Source organism: Pagrus major, chromosome 1, assembly GCF_040436345.1.
Source record: "Pagrus major chromosome 1, Pma_NU_1.0".
NCBI lineage: Eukaryota > Metazoa > Chordata > Actinopteri > Spariformes > Sparidae > Pagrus > Pagrus major.
The window spans coordinates 28483101-28504644 of record NC_133215.1 but is presented as its reverse complement, the minus strand read 5'-3'; the positions used below and the strand labels follow the sequence as shown (position 1 = coordinate 28504644).

At 42.2% G+C, this 21544-nt stretch overlaps 3 protein-coding genes across 3 annotated transcripts; all 3 read left to right on the top strand.

Annotated features, from left to right (window-relative positions):
- The first annotated feature begins 54 nt into the window (after positions 1-54).
- Positions 55-918, top strand: LOC141000384 (noggin-2-like). The gene is made up of 2 exons (XM_073471144.1): positions 55-379; positions 443-918. Exons 1-2 carry the CDS (start codon positions 55-57, stop codon positions 916-918), a joined length of 801 nt encoding a protein of 266 aa, XP_073327245.1.
- Positions 919-1930: 1012 nt separating this feature from the next.
- On the top strand, positions 1931-7517 carry get3 (guided entry of tail-anchored proteins factor 3, ATPase). The gene is made up of 7 exons (XM_073476755.1): positions 1931-2108; positions 3131-3278; positions 3544-3692; positions 3817-3967; positions 5105-5212; positions 5708-5905; positions 5994-7517. The coding sequence occupies exons 1-7, from the start codon at positions 1966-1968 to the stop codon at positions 6120-6122; spliced, it is 1026 nt and encodes a 341-aa protein (XP_073332856.1). The 5' UTR covers positions 1931-1965; the 3' UTR covers positions 6123-7517.
- Positions 7518-9141: 1624 nt separating this feature from the next.
- LOC141000298 (bestrophin-2a-like) lies at positions 9142-15636 on the top strand. Its single transcript, XM_073471024.1, has 9 exons — positions 9142-9293; positions 9392-9486; positions 10482-10715; positions 11175-11329; positions 12410-12487; positions 14022-14174; positions 14276-14356; positions 14478-14632; positions 14865-15636. The coding sequence occupies exons 1-9, from the start codon at positions 9142-9144 to the stop codon at positions 15634-15636; spliced, it is 1875 nt and encodes a 624-aa protein (XP_073327125.1).
- Positions 15637-21544: the final 5908 nt, after the last annotated feature.

The following is a 21544-nucleotide window of genomic DNA, read 5'->3' as shown; positions in this document are numbered from 1 at the left end:
AAGACAAGAGGGACATTTTCTCATTCTTCTCTTTTACCATCCACATCTGAGACCATGCTGAGACTGTTCATTCCTGTGTCAGTCCTTCTTTATGGATCTGCAGCATTTAACATTTCAACCCAGAATCAGCCTCCAAATGTGACTGCCGTTGAGGAGGAGGACACAGACTGGGATTTACTTCAGCTAAGAGCCAATATGCTGTCCTTCTCACAGCCAATGCACCCATACACCCTGCTGACAAACCCTGAGGACTACAACTACATGCCCAAACCCAGACATCAACGCCCTTCTCGCCTCCTGCGTCTTCTGGGATCCTCTTTTGACCCGTTTTGGATGTCCATAGAGCAGCCATCTGAAGCCTCTAAGGGTCACAACGATGGTCAACCTTTGTTGCGTGGTGACACACTGCCTGCAAAAATGCCTGAATACACCACAGCCAGAGAGGAGTTTAACCTGAGCGCCTCTCCAGAGCTGAGAGAGGCTGCGGTAAACCATCGCCAGAAGCTGGAGAAGGAAGCTTCAGATCTGGACCTCAGTTCTTTGCCATCACACGTTGCCAATTTGGTCAGAGACTGGTTAGTTCGCTCTGCCACATGCGGATTGACCTACCAGTGGGTGGATGTGGGTCCTGGGCTCTGGCCACGTTGGCTGCGGCACACTGATTGTGAAAAATCAGATGGGGAGCAAAGTTGCTCCTTTCCTGGTGGGATGGAGTGTGTGCGAGCTGAGACAACTTACATTAAGATTCTGGCTTGGCTCTGCTTGGAAGTCAGAGACGGAGGCGAGGGGTCAAGAGGGAATAAAGCTGACAGGCCTGATGGCCGCACTGAGATGGGGACAGGTGAAGTCGTGAAAAGGTGTACATGGAAGAAAGTGCCTTATCCTGTGGTCACAGCATGTGCATGTTCATGTAAATGAATGTTGAGATGTTCTGTCTTCATCTACAGATATGATACTGTTATTGAGCTGACGTCATTGATGAAATCAAAATTGTGTCAGCTGATTTTACAAACCTAATCACAGCCACCATTAATCACTCAGTAAGATACTTCATATAACTTTAATGCTACTGGCTGACTTTAATACATTTTTTTGGAGCTACCTTTGAATTCTGTCCATATTTTACTAGTTACACCTCGAAGGAAGGAGCTACAGGGTTAGGTTCCTGTGCAGTGATAAAGTAGGCTACTGAATAGGCTGCTTATTCACTTTCTTCAGTGTGTAAATCCTTTAGTTTACCCTTTAAAGGCCTGCCTCTCTAAAAGTCCAGTAAATGTCTGGTGTCAGTAATAATAAACTGTTTGTTGGTGCAGCTCATAGTCTCTGTGGGTTGTGTTACATTCACGTAATGTGGGAAATTCATGGATCAGTGGTTTCAGTGTGTTTTCAACAGTGGTTTCAGTACACTGCTCAAGTTTTACCTGTTTTTTCACAACAGTATGAGTTTACTTAGAGTTTGACATGCAATTTCATGTTTTGCATCAAAGAAACATCACAGTGGCAACCTCCCAAGATAAACTGCTGCCTGGCGGGCCATTCTGTGACTTTTTCAAAACTATTTTTGCAACAGGGATGGTTTCTTTTGTGTCTATGATATTATCATTCAAGTAAGCAAAGATGATACACGTTTCATCAGCATGACGTCCTATTAAAACAGTTTAAAATTCTTGTCTTGTGTGAGTTGTGTTTGGAATAAATTACTTAATTGAAGTTTTAACTCTTTTTCCCTTGTGTTTGTACTTCTGTGCTTATACTCTTCGAGAATAACACATTTTACTGCCATCCAACTTTTACATTTTTTAACTTAGCTGCCCATTTTCTGTACTTTTCGGTTTTTGTCAGTAGGCCTATTTCAATTGCGCAATATTCATACTGATAAAGCTATCGACTTTGTCCGAGGGGCCGTGAAGGCAGCAGTGTCGGTACATCCCACCTGAGCTGTGCGTTACATTGTACACAGACAAGATGGCAGCTTCATTGGAAGACGAATTTGAAGATGCTCCTGATGTGGAGCCATTAGAACCGACACTGAAGAATATCATCGAGCAGAAGTCGTTGAAGTGGATATTTGTGGGTGGAAAGGGTGGTGTTGGTAAAACGACATGTAGGTAAGTTAAAGGGAAACGCTCAGTAGCCCCGTGCTATTGAGTCAGCCTACGTCGCTAGCTAACATAGCTAGCTTATATTAGCCACCAGCCATAAGTTGACGTGGGTCAATCTCAGTTATCGAATAAGATGTGCCCATTCCGTGACAAGCTCATCTAATGAGCGTTAGCTTGTTAGCTTGAGATGCGCTAGCATTAAAATGTCTTTACCGTGACATTTTTAAGTCAGTTAGGCTAAGCTAGTTGTCAATTTGCCGGGTAGTTGAATGCTGTCAAGCACTGTCACCAGCTAACGTTAGCCAGCTGACACATGGATTCATGACTTTCTCAAGTGGTGCAGGATGTCACCGACAGACTGCTTCTTTTCACGTTTCCCTCGATCAACAGGAGAACCTTCTTCCGTGTGTTTATTCAACAGGTAACTTTGTGTTAGCTTGTAATTAAGCTAATCGACAAATACACTGGCTAGCTAGCGTTAGCTGTCAGATCTGCATGATAGATATCTCACACTTCTTGTAGCGATCATTGAAGCCATTGATTGATGCTTAACGTTACGATATCAAAGGGAATATACAATACTGTAGATATATAACCGTAAAGCATCACAGACCCATTCGATACATGCAACTAAAACCGTCTAAGTCCATAAAATGTCTCACTTAGCTTGCTCACTACAGTTTACATAACGTGGCATTTAAGATCAGGACCAGAGAGCATTCAAGATCCATCAGCCATACTTTCAGTGGGTTCCAGTCAGATGTTTTTTCTTGTTACACAAACTAGAAATCAAACATCCTGCTCAGCCCAACGTGGAAGAAGTGTTGTTGATATGAGGTGCTGTTGTCAAGCACTTAAACACAATTTTCAATTCAATTCAATTCAAAGGTGCTTTATTGGCTTGAAAGTTTAACAACAATGTTGCCAAAGCATCTGTTCAAACACTCGGACAGAACACTTAACACTTAAACACACTGTCCTGGTTGTCGCCTCCTGCTGTACAAACCTGTCCTGTGTCTTTTGTCCAGCTGTAGTTTGGCTGTCCAGCTTGCTGCTGTCAGGGAGAGTGTCCTCATCATCTCCACCGATCCTGCTCACAATATCTCTGATGCCTTTGACCAGAAGTTCTCAAAGGTCCCTACTAAGGTCAAGGGCTATGACAACCTCTTTGCAATGGTAAGTCGCACTGCATTAAGAAACCGTGAGCAACCCTGCACAGGAAAACACTAAAGGTCATTTAAAATGCCTCCTAAAATGTGTGGATGTAACTTAGAAACACAGCCACATTTGTTCACAAAGTAAATGAGGTCACCATTTCCTCGGTGTCATGAGGATAGTTAGTTCCACATCTGGGTGAATAGCTGGAGGCCTTAAAAACATTTGCAGTTAGTTAGGCTCTCGGTTTGTAATGTGCTGATTATTTGTGTTTGTGGGTTTGCAGGAGATTGACCCAAGCCTGGGTGTGGCAGAGCTGCCTGATGAGTTCTTCGAGGAGGACAACATGCTCAGCATGGGTAAGAAGATGATGCAGGAGGCCATGAGCGCTTTCCCTGGTATTGACGAGGCCATGAGCTATGCGGAGGTCATGAGGTAAGACGAAGTAGTCTCTAAAAAAAAATAAATAAACAGATCACAAAGGTATTTCTGACCCAGCATTGCATTTGCATTTAAATGGTAGCCAGTGTTTGACTAACTCAGCACTACTGTCCCTCAGGTTAGTGAAAGGAATGAACTTCTCAGTGGTGGTCTTTGACACTGCCCCCACCGGTCACACACTGCGGCTGCTCAACTTTCCCACCATTGTGGAGCGTGGCCTGGGCCGCCTCATGCAGATAAAGAACCAGATCAGCCCTTTCATCTCTCAGGTGAGGAGGGACGAGCAGATCCAGTCACTCATTGATAGTCGTCCTCTGTCAATTTTTATGTCTACAAAAGCTCAACGAAGCTGATGTTGAAACTGAACTAGAAAGATGATGCATAGTAGAAGGGCAATAAAGCCAACTGGCAAATAGTTCATATTTTACATTCAGAGTACTTTTTTGGTTTTATAAAATAAATCTTACATGCATAACACAGGGTTGTATAACAGAATGCAAGTTGTTGTCCCCTTTTATTATTTAATTATTTAATATATGAATAAATAATATGTATTTTATGGTCGAAGAAGTCTCACAGCCTGAGGAAAGAAGCTGCTCTGTTGGGGGTACAGCAGCAGATACTTCTGTATCTTTTGCCAGATGGCAGCAGGTTGGGCGGGCTGTGGCTGGGCTGGGTTAGTCTTTTAGTATTGTCTGGGCTCTCTGCAGACAGCTCACCTCCGCGATATTACTGATGCTCCCTAGATGGGTACCAATAGTATTATGTGTGGTTTTAATCACCTGTTGCTATGCTGACTAATAAATTGTATTTTCATCGTCATGATGATGAGAACATGCACGATAAACGTATTGCAAAGGACTGCCAAAAATAAGATATAATCATTTTATTTAGTTACAACGACTTGGTCTTAAAAGAATGAAAACAAAAGTGTTGTGGTTGAACAATATTGTTTTCATACAGTATAACACCAATACAGTAGAGTGCTCAATACCATATATAAGCAAATGTACAAAGTGCGATGACCATAAGTTTTTATGCCAGTATACCTTCAACCTGGTATATCTCCACAACCCTCTCCCCAGCTGGCCATCAGCTATCCTCAGGTTAATCAGTTTGGTGGTGACTGTGAGGTTAGCAAGCACAATGGCTGAGGTAGGAGAGAAGAGCTAATATGGGAACTCAAACATCTGTTTATTTAATGCAAGTCATATTTTCACTGCAATACTGAACAATCACACATTGCAGATTTTCCTCATATCGTTCAGGCCTACCCGTTGAGACCCCACCTATTCTGGACCAGTTTGTGATGTTTCCAGTCAGGGTTGTTTTCTATTGCTCCTCTGTTCAAGTTCACAGAAACGTATATGTATATATTCTCTCCTCTTCTCGTTCACTATTTGTAGATGTGTAACATGCTCGGTCTGGGTGACATGAACGCAGACCAGCTGGCCTCTAAGCTCGAGGAGACCCTGCCAGTCATCCGCTCCGTCAGTGAGCAGTTCAAAGATCCTGTAAGTTGCAGTTATAAACCAAGCACATTACCCTTACTACATGCTTTGTGCAATGCAGGTTTATCAAAGGGTACTTAGTTTGTGTCTGTATCTACATGCAGAGGCTCTGTTGCTCTTTATGTGCTCCTTCATGAAAGACTTTGGGTACCATTTGTGGTTGTTGATAGTGAAGATCACATGAAGCAGTTAATCAATTAATTTTGACTGAAGAGAATCAACAGTTTGAATTTTCAGTACACTGTAAAATGTTGGCATTTCAATAACTGCACTGTTGGAGTAGAGTACTTGTGGCGTTATGCAGACGTCCTATTCTCTGTTGCATCTTGTCCTCTGATGCGACTCCACTGCACTGTATGTTCCAATGATTTTACATAGGTATTCTGTCGGTAATAAAATTAAAAAAAAATTAGCTTTTGGAACAACTCACCACTTGGAGAAGTCGTATTGAAAGCTTTTTATGTGTTGTAACTCTTCTTCCTTCCTCACATCCATCAGGAACAGACCACCTTCATCTGCGTGTGCATCGCTGAGTTCCTCTCCCTGTATGAGACGGAGCGGCTGATCCAGGAGCTGGCCAAGTGCCGCATCGACACGCACAACATCATCGTCAACCAACTTGTTTTCCCCGACTCAGAGAGGCCGTGTAAAATGTGTGAAGCCCGCCATAAAATTCAGTCCAAGTATCTAGACCAGGTAAGAGATCGGGGTTTGTTTTCGGGTTGTAACAATCCAGCTGCGTTGTTCGCATCGTTTTCATGAATAACCTGTCTTCTCTGTACAGATGGAGGACCTGTATGAAGATTTCCACATAGTCAAGTTACCGCTGCTGCCCCATGAAGTACGAGGTGCCGACAAGGTCAACACGTTCTCTAAGCAACTTCTGGAACCGTACAAACCCCCAAATAAGTGATCTCCCTCCATGCAGGACCTCCCGTCTCCCTCCTACAGACCACACCCATACAGTCTGAACTCACCTCCTCTGAGCTCTCCCCCTTAAACCCTGCAGTAACAGCCTCAAGTTGATCCACTCAGTCCTCAGCCCGTCATCCAGTCAAAGCAGAGCACTGCTACAACAAGACACACGCCCTTACTGAAGTGGAGCTGATGATATCACACACGTACATACATGCTTTATTGTTAGAGAGATAAGACGGTACACATTTGTCCTGCCTGACTCTCCATTCACCTCCTCTTCCCTTCGTTTCCTCTATGTGGCAGTTGTACTATTCTTAATCAAAGCATTTAACTTTTTCTCTACAAAAACCTCCTCCTCCTCCATCCTGTGCAGTGTCCAGCCTCAGTTGTGAAAACAAAGTGTTTCCAGTGACGGTGCTATGTATTCCAGGATAAAACAGCTTTCAGATGGTTGATGTTTATGCCTTGTTAATTTTGTGTGGTTTGGTGGCTGTGTCCGTTCTCCAGTTTGACTTTGACTAAAATTTCACGCGAATTCATCTCTCACATCGGGAATTTACATCAAAATCTCTACAGATTCAGGGTGTGACGGCAGGGCAATGAAACAAGACATACTTTTAAAAAAACGAAACAAAAAATCCAACATGGTCTGCGTTTTTTTTAGTCTTTTTTTTGTTCTCGGACAAGGCCATCCTTACCGCAATAAAGCAACCCAGAGCAGTCTGTAGTGTCTCTCACCGTTTGTCCAATCATCAGACCTCACCTCACCATGCGATCCTGGTGTTAAAGCAGTTATCTAATGTTACTGAGGAAGCTTTATATCCACATATGGCTGTGATTGTTTGAACTAGACGGTCTTAATGGCCTGTGTTAAATATTTTAGGCCGCTGTAGTTGCTTCAGGTGGTTGAAGACGGCACCAGGTTTATGAGATTCAAAGGCAAAATGTGTGATGTGATGAGCAGCTGAAAGAGTTAATTATGATGCGGATGAACTCCCAGTACCAGGTTCCCATAGAGTGCTCATAAAGCTCATCCAACACTCCTCTCTGTCAATCATTTTGTGTCCACCCTGTTTACTGAGAACTATATGGGAACACTATTGAGATACATTAGTAGCCTTATTTAGTGCATTGTTAATTAAAATATATTGAATGTTGCTTGATCAAATGTTGAACAAATGAATGGAGTTGTTAAAGTAATCAAATACTGGACTCTGATTGGCTCTCCTGATGCTTCATTGTTTTCCAACAGACGGATATAGACGACAGGTTAACACTCAAGAGAAAGCATAATTACCCCCTCTCTGTCTCGAATGCTTTTGAGTCTATAAGAGTCTGTTTTCTATATAAATTATGTTGCGAGTGTTAATTAAAACAAACTTGCCTCAGACGAGAGACTTCTGTCATTCTTCTGATCTGTGTACTGTTTATTTAACGCTTCTGTTAATTGAAGTAGACTGAAGCAGAAGCACACGGACAAAAACTGACCAGACTGCAGATTCCCTCTGACAGAGCATAAAGCACCAGTTAACCTTCAACACGACAGTTTAGGAGCAACAAACAGGACAAAATGGACTTTTATTGACAAGAAATTCATGAGGGGAAATGATAAACTGCACTACATATTCATTAGAATGTTGTATTCTATAGTATACTAAGTCTAATTAACTATAAATGTATCATTTATTAATAAAGGTTATGAAGTGTTACCATTTTTTCTGTTACTGAACTCGAATCTTGGCTTTTATTGTGAAATATTAAAGAATTTTACTCTTTGAACCACTTTTATCCAACACATCTTTAAATTAAACTGATAACTGCTCATGGTCATCTGCTCAAAAAGCCTGGGATCCACAGTGTTAATTTATAACAGATTTTATATTTTATTATGTATTTTATTTTTATACATAATCCTTATTTTCAAAGTAGCTGACAACTAAAACTGTTAAATGTAGTGAAGTATGTGAAAAGTACAATATTTTCCTCTGTAAAGTACCCTTAACTGTACTTATCTACAGTATTTGAGTAACTTAGTTACTTTCCACCACTGCATGAGCATCACAGGCACAGTGAGTGTCACTGCCTGAACTATCCACCAAGTCATTAAGTTTATTGTTGCTGAGTCTTAAAAATGATTTCCTTTCAAAATAAAATCCTGGTGGGAAATTGTGTAGTGGGATTATTTCACCCCAAATGAAATGGGTGACCAAATGGCACAATACGCATTTTCGTGCCACTGTATTGGTATATTGCAGGAACAAATATATATTTATTTTTGTTGTGAAACCAGAATAATTATAAACCCGTAACAGGGGAAATTGGTTGTTGTTTTCATATCACTTAACACGACAGTTTGCCATGCTCCACTTGCTCTTGTTTCATAAGTGCCCACTGCACTGTACGGTCCTGTGCGCTCCTTGTGCCCCGGCGCTGCGGCCTGTCGCTTGTGGTCCATCACCGAGCTGCGCTCTCCCGGTCGGGGGCCGCGCTAACGAGCTCCTCCTCCTCGTTTTGGGGATTTACCCCGGGGCGCACTGACCACTGGACGCAACGTGGAGGCTCCGAGGATTACTGCCATGCAGCCGACCGATCCTCGAGTTAACCGAGCTGACGCCAGGGGACATCAGGGTTATGAGCGCAGCCCAGAGAGGACTATACTACACAGAGGTGAAAATATGAATTCACTTCTCCAGTGGTGCCAATTACGCACAGAGATGCGCTGAGCAATTGGCGCGTTCATCAAGAAAAAACACTACAAAAGGTAAGGAGATATGCTCTGAAATAAAAAAAAACACATTAGAAATAATTTGTGTTTGTTTAGTTTCATTAGATAAAGACAACATCACCTTATCTGTGAATTAAGAGAAGTTTAAAATGAGCTGTCGAGTTGTTCAGATTTTTGGGCAAACTTGTTACATGAGCACGTTTGTTCTCGCTGCAGGTGTAACATCACCAAGGTGCTTGTCTCCCTCACGCAGCTCTTTCATCGAGGACCTATAATCTGCCTGTCACCAATGACTGTCACCTACACAGCCAGAGTTGCCAATGCCCGTTTCTGTGGCTTTTCCAAACTGCTTCTGGCCTGGAAAGGCAGCATCTACAAGGTGTTGTATAAAGAGTTCCTGGCTTTCTTTGCCATGTACACGGCCATCAGCATCACTTACAGGTGAGACAGAGTGGACAGCTTCAGGAGAGTGTTGGCCGCTGACATAATCATCTGTGCTTTGATTCACTCATTCTTGTGTATCACTTTCATCCCTTTAGATTTTTCCTGTATGATGACCAGAAGAGGTATTTTGAAAAGCTGGCAATTTACTGCAACCACTACGCCAGTCTCATCCCCATGTCCTTCGTACTGGGTAAGCTTTAATGACGTTCTCATCAGCTTTTGGACAACAGAAGAGGGGCAGAAATTAAGCTACTGTATGTTCCAGACCTCTGTTATGTGTGATGTTTGCATCTTTTGTTTTGGGACTCTAAATGGGTACAGTTAGCTAAATCATATGTTCTCAACCTGGGAGTTGGGACCCCCAAGAGGGCTGTGAGTTCATTTCCAGGGGTCGCCAGATGGTTTACATAACACTGGCTGTATCAGTGAAATGATTTGCCTCAAAACAGATTTTACTGAGTGTGTATATGAGTCTAAGTGGGTGTGCTCTTTTTTAATTTTGGCACTTTCAGGATGTCATAAGTTAAAAGTCCCAGTGCCGGAGAGAGAGAGAGAGGGGGGAGTGGGGGTTGTGAGCGCCAACCTGATATTTCTGGGGGCCCCAACTTGGAAAGGTTGGGAACCACTGAACAAGCATGACCGTTACTGCATTGTAGATGTAGATATATCTACTGTAGGCGATGGAGGTGATGGTAACTTTCTGATTGAATTAATAGAATATTTATTATCTGACTTTGACACTTTTTGGGCGAAAGATTGTGGACAGGGTTCATGCCAATACTGAAGTTTCATTTCTATGAATATGCCTTTAAACAAGTATATTTCAAAAGAGATTTGACATCGACTTACCATTCTTAAAGACTATTTTATTTACTATGTAGGTACTATTGTAAGTTTAGAAATTCTATCTCTTCCTATATATTTTTTTCTTTTTCTTCATGCATGTAAATCCGCTAAAACAGTTGCTAATGCTAATATATACAGTATGTGATAAATCAAAATATTTCCACTGTATTACAACGTATTATCCAGGCTCCAGGCAGACATTATGCAACACACCTTTTTGTTTTACCAGCGGCCCCTGAGGTCACAGTTAAGGTGACCTTATGCTCTCTTCCAGGTCTGATCTGTGTTTCCACACTAACCCCCCTCTGTGTCTCTGCCCCTCTAATCTGCCATTCGCAGGTTTCTACGTGACCCTGGTGGTGAACCGGTGGTGGAGCCAGTACACCAGCATCCCGCTCCCTGACAGGCTCATGTGCGTCCTGTCGGGGGGCCTCCAGGGGAGCGACGAGCGAGGCCGCCTGCTGCGACGGACCATGATGCGCTACGCCAGTCTGTCAGCCCTGCTCATCCTGCGCTCCGTCAGCACAGCCGTGTTCAAACGTTTCCCAACCATGGACCATGTGGTGGAGGCTGGTGAGTGGGCACAAGAATCATCCTCATCAAACAACTCCCACTATGAGTTTGCAGAGAATCAGAGATGATCTTGTACAATAACCCAAAGAGGTTTGAAATGAATGAAACTTTTCCCACGCTGCACTCAGGAAGTGTTGTAGATGGAGTGATGTGATCAGACACACGTCATGAGTGTGCCTTGTTTCCTCTCCTGTACATTCTCTACAGCAGTGAGAGCAGGAGAAATCACAAGGACAAGCACATCCTGAAATTCCCTTGTGATAAAAAAAGGTTTATCATATGTTTGTTATAAGATCATGAGACGTTGGTGTAGCAATCCTCACTTTTCCTCCTCACTCACTAGCCTGTTAAAGTTCAAGCTAAATCATACAGAATATACTGTATATCCCTCATTCTGCCACATACTGCACTGGAAATAAAGGAATTTAATCCGTGACTTTTGGCTTGCTGCTTGTGCAGGATTCATGTCAAGAGATGAACGGAAGAAGTTCGAGGGTCTCCACTCTCCTTATAACAAATACTGGATCCCCTGTGTTTGGTTCACCAACCTGGCGGCTGTGGCCCGCTGCGAGGGCCGAATCAAAGACGATCACACGCTCAAACTACTGCTGGAGGTGCAGCATAACACACACACACACACACACACACACATCATTACACAGGCCCACTGATGATACGAGGCTTCAGTTCTAGTGTTTTGACAGAGATTCAGTTGGAGATGTATATTCACGCAGACGTAAAGAAAGCGATCAGGATAAATGCTGCACAATGACCACAGTGTTTGAATGCAGTGATGGAATGTAACTAAGTACATTCACTCAGGTTCTGTATTGAAAGTGGCAACAGTCACATTTTGTGCCTCAATGTTTCATTATGAAGTAAACATTGATTGCACAATTTAATGGATACAGAATAATGAAACCATCTGCTTTTACATTGGTTCCCTATAAACTAGCTATCACTGTACAATTTTGCCTGCCAATGTCTGCCACTGTCACCCAGGAAGAGGAAGGTCAACAGGCGTTCCATTTCTATTATAGACTTAATGATTTAATGTTTTAATAATGTATTCGTGACTTTGAGGAAAATCAGAATGATCCAGTTTTATTTGCACAACGGTGGCACCAACAATAATACCACATGGAAACACTGGGGGGTGTCTGTTGCCACTTGAAGTACAACTTTGAGGCACTTGTACTTTACCTGAGTATTTCCATTTTCTGCTACTTTATACTTCCATTCCATTCCATTTATTTGATAACTTTAGTTACTACTTACTTTGCAGATAACATGCTGTATCAGAGCCAAAGAAGTGCATTTTAAAATTAATGTATTTGATCAGAAATTGGTTGAAACAAACAAACAGTGATTCTGATGATCAAAAAATGCTGGATATTGGATCCCATAATCAGCCAGTGGACCCATAGTATACACTATACAGTATACATGCATGTCGATATATGTATAATTTACTTTTATTTGTATTTTTGATACTTTAATACAATTATTGCCAGAAAATGACTCTTGATACTTAAGTACATTTAATGTCAGCTACTTTCACACTTTTACTCACATATCATACTCATCACGGGCGACTTTCACTTTTACCAAAGTAATATTTCAGCATGATATTTATACTTTTACTCGAGCAAGAGTTTTGAGTAATGTTTACAACACTCTCTGTATGTGAGCAGGAGCTGAATGCGTTCAGAGGGAAGTGCAGCATGCTGTTTCATTACGACATGATCAGTGTTCCCCTGGTCTACACTCAGGTACCTGCTCTGCTGCTTTGAATCTTTTTGTTGCTTTGATAAGAACTTCAGTTGAAATCTCTTTTCTTGAGGCTTTTGTGGAACATTTTGTCATTTTTTGTTACATCAGTCCTAAAGAAGTGACTTGTTTTTGTATTTACAATTGAAATAGACGTGAACTTGCAGGTGATGGAGATTCTCTTTGATATACACTTCTGAAAAGTGTTAGTACTAACATGTACACCATTAATGTGAAACTGTTTCATAGTAAAGAGGGTGGAGCTGTTGGACATTATCACTGCATAGTCACAAAAAATATAAATTCCCTTTGAATTTATATTTTTTGTGACTATGCAGTGATAGTGATAATTGTTAATGACTTAAACTAAAAGGTGCAGTAGGTAAAAACTGGCCACATGTCAAATTCATACCCAAAACAAACAGGGGGCAGCATACGACCAGAGTAGCCGCTAACTGCTGCTAACAGTAGCTTGCCATTAGCTAGCTGGCTCAGTTAGCAGTGTAGCTAGCAGTCAAGACCGTGAACTCTGAACTCTAGGATCTGTGTTGGTGTTTACACCGCTAGCAAAGGAGCTTGGGATCGGGACCTGCCAGCAAGCCGCTGGTTAGCATGCGAGCTTCAGTAGATATCTCTGCAACACAATACAAAGATATCAAAATGTCAAAACTGTTATCTCTTCACATTCTCTTGCTTCACAACGCTTTCAACTAAAAATCTTACATACTGCACCTTTAAGCACAGAAAGCGTCTTCTGAATCGTTTAATGAAAGTATACATCTATGTATACTTAGACTACAGTTCCCATGAGCCTTAACCCAAAGTATAGTACATATCAGAGCTAAAAAGTTACCTGCTTCAAATATCTTAAATTCTGTTGAATGTTAGTCTCAGAGACAGACTTTTTGACATGTCACAGTAAGAAAAGAGCAGGTGTAAATAATAAAATAGTTATTGTTTTTCATCTAACTCACATTGTCTTTAAGAAAAATCTGTTAATGTCTCGGTCCTTTCGCATTCCTGTCCAACAGATCAACTTAATAAAGCTGACTCTCACATTTATAGACCTTTATCACAGCAGGCATTGGACTTGTCCTAGCAGGAAAAGGCACAGACGTAATTAATGACATAACGACAGTTCCTGTGTAGTTGTCCCAGCGAGAGACAGCTTGCACACCCCTAAGCCCCGATACTGGCACGCCTAAAAACAGCTCTTATTTATCTTATTCCTTTGCACTTGTGTTTGTTTGCAGGACAGAAAGTGAGAAAGACGTTTTACTTGGGTTATCTTTAAATGTTATAAATTAGACATTGAAACTTATCTGCAACGCATGATGGTTGTTCTGAGCTTGAAAAACAATGAGTCAGTCTCATCTAGATTAAAGGAAATCAGACTGCTTTCTGTCTGCACAAACTGCTGTGGGACTTTCTATTTTGTCTGAATTTGTGGAATAGATAAATACATATATAGAAAAATAGTTATTTCAGAGGAAGCATTGAAGGACAAGCATAACATGACTTCCATCCTTCCCACAGGTGGTGACTTTGGCAGTTTACAGTTTTTTCCTCGTCTGTCTAATCGGTCGCCAGTTCCTGGACCCGACCCAAGGCTACCCAGGTCATGACCTCGACCTCTACGTGCCCATCTTCACCCTGCTGCAGTTCTTCTTTTATGCTGGGTGGCTGAAGGTCAGAAAGAGGGTCACACATTTAAAACTGTAGCACAATATAAAGCTCAAACAATATCAGTGATTCATGTAGCTTGTTATGTTTTCTGTTTTGTCCTGAAGGTTGCAGAACAGCTGATCAACCCTTTCGGAGAAGATGATGATGACTTTGAAACCAACTGGCTGATTGACAGAAATTTCCAGGTTTGTCTGTGTTAAAAATCTTTTCAAAACATCTGTTTCGACTGACATTTCGCAATCCTATATAGGAAATCGTAGGCCGTGTTACGATGCTTTCCCATATTGTCTGCATTTGGCTCTGCAGGTGTCCATGATGGCGGTGGACGAGATGTATGGAGATCTGCCGATAATGGAGAGAGATCGCTACTGGAACGACTCCAACCCCAGACCCCCCTACACCGCAGCCACTCTCTTTGTCCTCCGCAAACCCTCCTTCCAAGGGTCCACTTTTGACATGGCGTGAGTGTCGGGGTTTTACTTTCTCATTCTACATGTGCTTGGATTCTGACTGTGACACTTTCAGTTTGAATCCCCCTGCTGAGTGGGAAATTCTGGGTGAAATAAATGTGAAAGTATTCTGCCTTAATTCAAGAAGTAGTGTGATGAAATCAAGGCTGAGAAAGAGTAAAAATGTCCAAGTATGGTATTTTCAGAACAATATAATATATCTTTCCACAACATCTCTTGACAGGATCCCTAAAGAGGAGATGCACTTCCAGCCCCTGGAGGACATTGCTGAGAACCTGGAGGAGTCAGGCAGTCGTCACCCCAACATGGCCCTCTTCAACCGCCTACTCAACGCTGCCCCTTCTCCAACTGGCCTAATGGGAGGGGCTCTTCGCCGCACCTCAGCACAACTCCAGAGGCTACGCCATTCCCCCAGCATTGACCGATGCACCAGCGATGATGAAGACGATGACAGTTGTAAAATAGGTAAAGGTGGGTCTCTGCCGTCAGGGCTGGGGCAGGAAACGCAGAGCACCGTGTGCAGTTTCAGGGAGGAGAAGAGCGCCAGGACACCTCTGCTGGAGATTCAGTTTGCCGCTGAGCAGGAGAGGCGAGGTGGGCAGCATGTTAATGACAAGGAGGTGAGTGGAGTGGAGGGGACAAGCCATGAAGAGTGGCAGATGAGCGAGGAAAGAGGGGAAACAGAGATAGAGGAGACCCAAGCTGTGTCTCTGCTTCCTCCTCCCCCCCAGTTCTCAAGGGAAACGTCCACCCGACCAGCCTCCACCATCCCCACCGCCTCTCGTCATCCCTCTGCCTTCCTGTTTCACCCGGCTGCCCATTCCAGTCTGGAGCACTGCAGCTCCCAGCCAGCGATCAACCAGAACAGAGCTGTGCCCTCCATTCTCAAACCTCCCTTTGGTGGAAACAAAATGTCCTTCCTCACTGTACCATCTTACAACGAACCTCAGCGTTTTCGCAGCGTGAGCATGGGATCAGAGCTCACAGGGTCTTAGGTGGATAATGGGCTGTGATGTTCCCATGAACTTTTGACTGTATGAAACCATAATGCTCGATTCAGTGCACGTTGTCATGAGTGAGATTAGTCATAGATGTGGAACTGTGCTTCCACTATTACTTTGAATCTGCAGCACTTTTGGAGAGTTATCAGTTTTTGAAACCAAAAAAAAAGATTGTGAAAGATTGACAGGAATACACCAGTTTGACTGGTATTGCCTGGAGTACCAAAAACTAACAAACAAATGAACTTGCCCATCCATTGCTCCCAACAGATTTTTTCATCTTTAAGATTGTTACTTCACTTTTCACAGTCGGCTCTGTTCAAATATTATCAGCGTTCATTTTTGTATATAGTGTTATGTCTCAGATAATCGTTAGGAACGTTTGCTAGTCACTGTTTAGCACCAACGTTCGCCAAAGCTAACTGTAAATATGAAGTAACTAACTTTAAGTGGAAATAGACTTTTCAACTTTCCCCGTGGTATAACTGTTGACTCTTACACAGCATCAGCAACATGGCTACCACCCCATAAAAAGTCAAATCTGAAAGAAAAAAAAGAAAAAATCTGATTTTCGAGCATGAAAATCAGAATAAAAACACCTGGTTGTATTTAAAGTGGACAGGTTTTGTGACCTACTGATCTAGTAGAAAGAATGGCAGTTTTGAACCATCTCTTAGTCCTGCTGGTGAGGAGAAAAAACACATCAACGCTCACCATCGAGTGAATGGCCATCTTTCACTCGGTTTCTATCAGTCTCCCTCTTCGCTCTCTCCTACTCCATCAGCGGGGTTCTTTATCTTTACAGCGTATCGTCTCCAGTTATTCCAGTTGTTCCAACGTTACCCTGGGATAGTGACCGGGGATAACGATGCCTCTTTCTGTTTTGGTTGAGCATTTAGCCTGGTGGTCAACCATAATGAAAGACAGGTTTATAGTGGACCAATCCATGCGTGGGTGGTGTCATTTCTCTACAGCCATTACACTGTGCAATCAGTTTTCACTTCAGAATGATAAGTAGATGCCAAAAAGCCAGTCTAAGGATGTAAAATCACTGTAATCACAACAGTCAGAAGTGAAGGTTACCTTGCCTTTTGTAAAAAAAATCAGTCACACAACAATGTGAAAGTAGAGAATACAGGAATTACATGTTTGTGCTAAGCTAGGCTAAACAGGTTTCATCATATGTAGCCTACATCTTGGAACAGAGACTGGAGACGGGGGAGATTGACCTCCATAAAAAAAGACGAAGGGACTTTTCACATGTTGTATAGATGCTAACAAACTACTCACCGGTGCGTTCAAGAATCACCTGCTTTCAAAACAGAGCTGACTTCACTAGTAATTAAGCTAGCTTCTTCATGAGGCTAAGCTAGCTGCTCGTCAAACAACAAGTCCAGTGTGTTTTTTTGTTCCCCTAAATTCAGAAGATACAACTTAATGAGCTTTAGACTTGTTGTAAGATACCACTGGCAGAGCTTGGCAAAATGTTTTCCTCTACTTTCAGTGTTCGTGTTAAGATAGGCTCGACATGTCAAAGCTACCTGTGTACGAGAGAAGTGAACCTGGGCGTTTTATGAATTTTTTTTTTGTTTGTTTTGTTTTCCAGTTATATGCTATACTGCTTATGTCGGTGCTGGTACTGTAGCATTTATCAAATTTTGGGCAGAAACTGGTGCTAAAATTAAGACAAAATGGGTGATAATTTTCTTTGTTCACTTTATTTCTTTGATTAGTAAAATATCCCTGTAAATAGATCATTTCTAATGAATTTTATTGTATATTTTCCAAAACATAATTTAAACATTGAAATGAATGAGATTACAGTTCTACATCATTGACATCATTGTTATGCATCATTTCTAATGGAAGTTGTATCTTACCTGCAGAAATAAATGTATAGATATTGTACAACGAGGGATGGAGCAGACAATGTGGTGATTATGGGCAAAAACACATTTAGGTATTATACAGATATAGACTATATAAACTATGACACTGACTATTTAGTATTTACATTAAATATCATTCCAGTACCAACATTGTCCAGCAGGGGGAGATAGCAGCAAACCAAATTGAGCACAGAAAGTGAAGACCTCAGTCAAAGAAAGAAAAAGGACAGAAAATAAACTCCTTCCACAGTCTTGCTTTCCATCCTGCCCATGAAGGGACTGCACTCCTCCATTTCTCCCTGTAGATGGAGGCTCCTACCTGGGCTGCAGCCGGGGGGAGAGGGCCCTCCTGGCCTGGGTGGACTGCCTCTGCTTGGACAGGAAAGACTGAGCCGGGCCGGGGGTTCTGGAGTGCTCACACAGACTGTGCTGCTGCAGAGCCGAGGACTGCAAGAGGCAAAAACAAATGTCAGCTGTTCGTACTAAAATGTAGGCAATTTAACCAGACCTGACACCTGCTGTCACTAATATCAATGAATACTACTGCTACTATTACTATACAATACCAGCATAAACGTTTAGACAGCACCTAACACTTCCCTTACAGCAATATCAGCTCCAGGATTTAACAAATAGCATTTGTAAACGGCTAATAAAATGTCAGTTTAAGACGCTACACAATCCCTGTATGTGGCTTGCTTGTGGGAAGCCAGTGAGGGATCATGTGAATCATGTGTACAATCCAACCTCCCTGTGAAGCTGTCTGCTTGTAGATTAAAAGAGGATACTTTGCGTATCAGAGAAAGCTGTTGACATCTTCCCTGTGGTCAAAAGTGGACAAAGACTGCAGTATGCAGGGACTGGCCATAGCATACTGAACTAGGGAGAAAACGTGGCTTGCAAAAAGTAAGCCTAAAAAGGTTAAAAAAAAATCTTACTTATCTTATTTATTTATAGGGGACTGCCCATTATTCTGACGGCCCATTATCTTAATGCCCCAATAGTCCAAAGAATGTCCCATTGGACCCAAAGCCCATTTGTCCAACAGCTCGTTATCCCGAAAACAAAAGCCTGCTGCTCCTCAGGCCCGTTCCAAAATTACACTCTCTCACTGTCCCTGAAGTTTTTTGCCCTTCATATCTTCGTATATATGGAATGCAGGAAAGGAGAAAGTCAGGTGACCTTCATCATGATGGTAGCAATAACAAACAGGCCAACCCTGTGAAATACTCACAGTTTGGTGAGTTGTAATGTGACAAAAACAGATCTTGAACTTGTGCACTACAGTGAAGGACACAACGCAGGATATTATTTCCCACCTCCAAATCTTTTTAACCTTAATGTCATAATGATAAAAACATTACTTAACTTTAATCGACTGAATGTGTTAAGGGATCCTGGTGTACCCACCATCTTCTGCCAGGCTGTCAGGATCAGTTTCTCCTCTTGTTCCTCTCTGGACCTTGTGTTATCATCCTGTGTGTCCTGGAGTCATGAAGTTTTTTATCAAATCACTTTAACACAATACAAGTACTTCAGAGAAGTTACGGTCTGGATGCACTCTTAACTCACCTCTGGAGCAGCTGTGGTCATGGTATCAAACGGTCTGGCCTCCTGGTCGCTGGTCATTATTCCAGATATATCACAACAGAGACAAATGCAACCCGAATATCACCAAAGGAATGTTTGCGTGACTGACCAGCTTGTCCACCATCAGCCCCCTGACCTGCCCCGTCTGTCTGCGGCTCAGTGCTGCTGCTCTCGGCTGTATTTTGCAGCGGAGGCCCTGGTTTTGTTGTGTGGCAGACAGAACAATATGGAGAGGTGCTGCAGGCTTAAGTGCTCTGGATCCTCGCCACAGTCAAAGATGCCATCCTGCTGACTCGGGCACATTCGCTGTCGGGCAGTCATTCATCGGGCTGGGGATTAGAAGGTAATCACCAAAACACAATGCAATTAGCTTGACAGTAGAGTTAGCCTGTTTTGAAATTTAGTACCTAAAGTTTCGTATCTCAGAATCATATTTAGAAATCAGGAAACCATAAAGCAAGAATGAAATTTTTTGTTAATTCCTCTGTCAGTTGTGTCACAAAACGGATGTTTGCACAAAGATCTGTGAGTTAGTTTGCATGTTTGTTTGTCTGTTTAGCTGAATCACTACCAGTTTCAGTGACCCAGAAATACTGTAGTTCCCCTACTTGTCACTTGACCAGCATCAAAGCGTCTGCAGTGCTGCCATATCAGGCAAGATCAAGCAGCAGAGAAGATGTGAGGCCACACGTGGACAGTTGTCTACTGAGGATCTCTGTTTCCTGTCTCCCAGAGTCAGTTTTTACAAAGGTCAACCCATTCCAGTCTTTGCGCCAGCTTCAGGGGAAATGTGGTTTATGTTTTTGTCATTAAGTGTGAAAGCACAAGTGCGGGGGAGGATTTCATAGAACTGTGTTTGTGTACGTTTTTCTCTGGAACCAGGAGATCTAAGGTCAGCAGGCAAGCTTACCGAAACTGTCTAATTTAAGACTCAGATCGACTGTGCAGCTCCTCACAAATGATCTAACCATATTTACCACATGCTCACCTGTGTTTGCAAGTGTGTGCACATATGTGTTTGCACAATCCACTTATCACCCTGTATGCTTGTGCCGAGTGCGTACTTTCAGTTTGCGGGACTTTGTGTAAAGGAAACGCACTCACTCCTGAAACGGAAAAAAAGTGAAAGAAACAAAACAGAGAGACGGAAATGTGGGAAGGAAAGAAACTTTGAAGGTTCTTGGAATCTGCCTCATCTGAAACCTGCAAATGTTTACTCTGTTATGAAAGAGACGCACATCACAGACACTCGAGGCGTCGCAGATTCCTGTTAGCTCGCAGGGCCTGAACATCTGTTGTGAAAGCTTCCTCCTACTGCTGTAGTTTCTGAGCTGCAGTCTCACAGATTCTAAAGATTTACACTTCATCACAGTCTGTTTGCTCGCAAGATTTGCTCGGAAGATAGATTTAGGTCTTCTTCTTGCTTCTTTTATAGTTTTGACGATCATTTTTAGAGGTTGTGACGATGCTGAACTTACAAAAGAAACTGCTGAGATCCAGGATCACTGCAAACTTTCTAGTCCAACAGGGACAGAAAGATCATCTAAACCATTTTGTTCTGAGGTAAAGCTGAAAGTGAGCACACTCCCAACATCAGTAATAACCTTTCATGGCACAGTAAAACCTTGTGCGTGTACATGTGCTGTAAGTACAGTAGGTCAAAGTTGAGCCAGGAAGTTGGACTTTAAATTGTGGTAGATTAGATCAGACAGTTTGTGTGATAACATTGTTCTTCTCTGTTTCCTCCTTCAACTTCCGAGACTTACCTGAAGGGGTTGTTTAAAACCTGTCGGATGGTCATCGCTGACTCTTTAGTGACGTCACGGAAGCCTGAGCGATTAACTATGTGAGAGAATTGTCATTATTACCAGTAGGAAAAAGGGCCAAACCTATTTTATTGTATAAAACCGGAATTTCCCTTGAAATCGTCACTTTGTCAGTGTGACGTCGAGACGAACAGATAATCAGTGCTGATGGAAAACACATAATATGGAGAATAACAGAGAATAACAGAGAATATAGCTACATAAAAGACAGTTAAAAACATTTAATCACATAACTTGTAATATTATGGTTTAAAACTAACTTAAATGTACTATAAAAAGGGACATACATGTTTTAACCATGATGTGTCAGTTGGTCACTTTGAAATTGAAAGAGGGTTGGATTGTTAAAAATAGACATTAGATACGATAGAAACAAACACTGGAAGGGGAAATTACACCAAAACAAACATGGTCAGTTAAAAGTGAAAACAGCACAAAAAGACAAACAGAAAAATGTACATCTCTGTTAAAAACATTAAAAAAACAAATAGCTGTCCTGTCTTATCTTCTGTTATCTTATGTTTCTAAAAATGGAAAGAAAAAATGTCTCCTGAGTCCTGAAGGAAAAAATCGAAGCTCTCACACACAGTTATGCCA

Bases quoted from the DNA above. Each gene is read 5' to 3' on its own strand.
- LOC141000298 (XM_073471024.1), top strand. From the start codon at position 9,142: ATGACTGTCACCTACACAGCCAGAGTTGCCAATGCCCGTTTCTGTGGC. The intron at 10,716-11,174 runs GTGAGTGGGCAC...CTGCTTGTGCAG, and splicing joins GGACCATGTGGTGGAGGCTG to GATTCATGTCAAGAGATGAA. The intron at 14,357-14,477 runs GTTTGTCTGTGT...TTGGCTCTGCAG, and splicing joins TGATTGACAGAAATTTCCAG to GTGTCCATGATGGCGGTGGA.
- LOC141000384 (XM_073471144.1), top strand. From the start codon at position 55: ATGCTGAGACTGTTCATTCCTGTGTCAGTCCTTCTTTATGGATCTGCA. The intron at 380-442 runs GTCAACCTTTGT...CCACAGCCAGAG, and splicing joins CTCTAAGGGTCACAACGATG to AGGAGTTTAACCTGAGCGCC.
- get3 (XM_073476755.1), top strand. From the start codon at position 1,966: ATGGCAGCTTCATTGGAAGACGAATTTGAAGATGCTCCTGATGTGGAG. The intron at 3,968-5,104 runs GTGAGGAGGGAC...CACTATTTGTAG, and splicing joins TCAGCCCTTTCATCTCTCAG to ATGTGTAACATGCTCGGTCT. The intron at 5,213-5,707 runs GTAAGTTGCAGT...CACATCCATCAG, and splicing joins GTGAGCAGTTCAAAGATCCT to GAACAGACCACCTTCATCTG.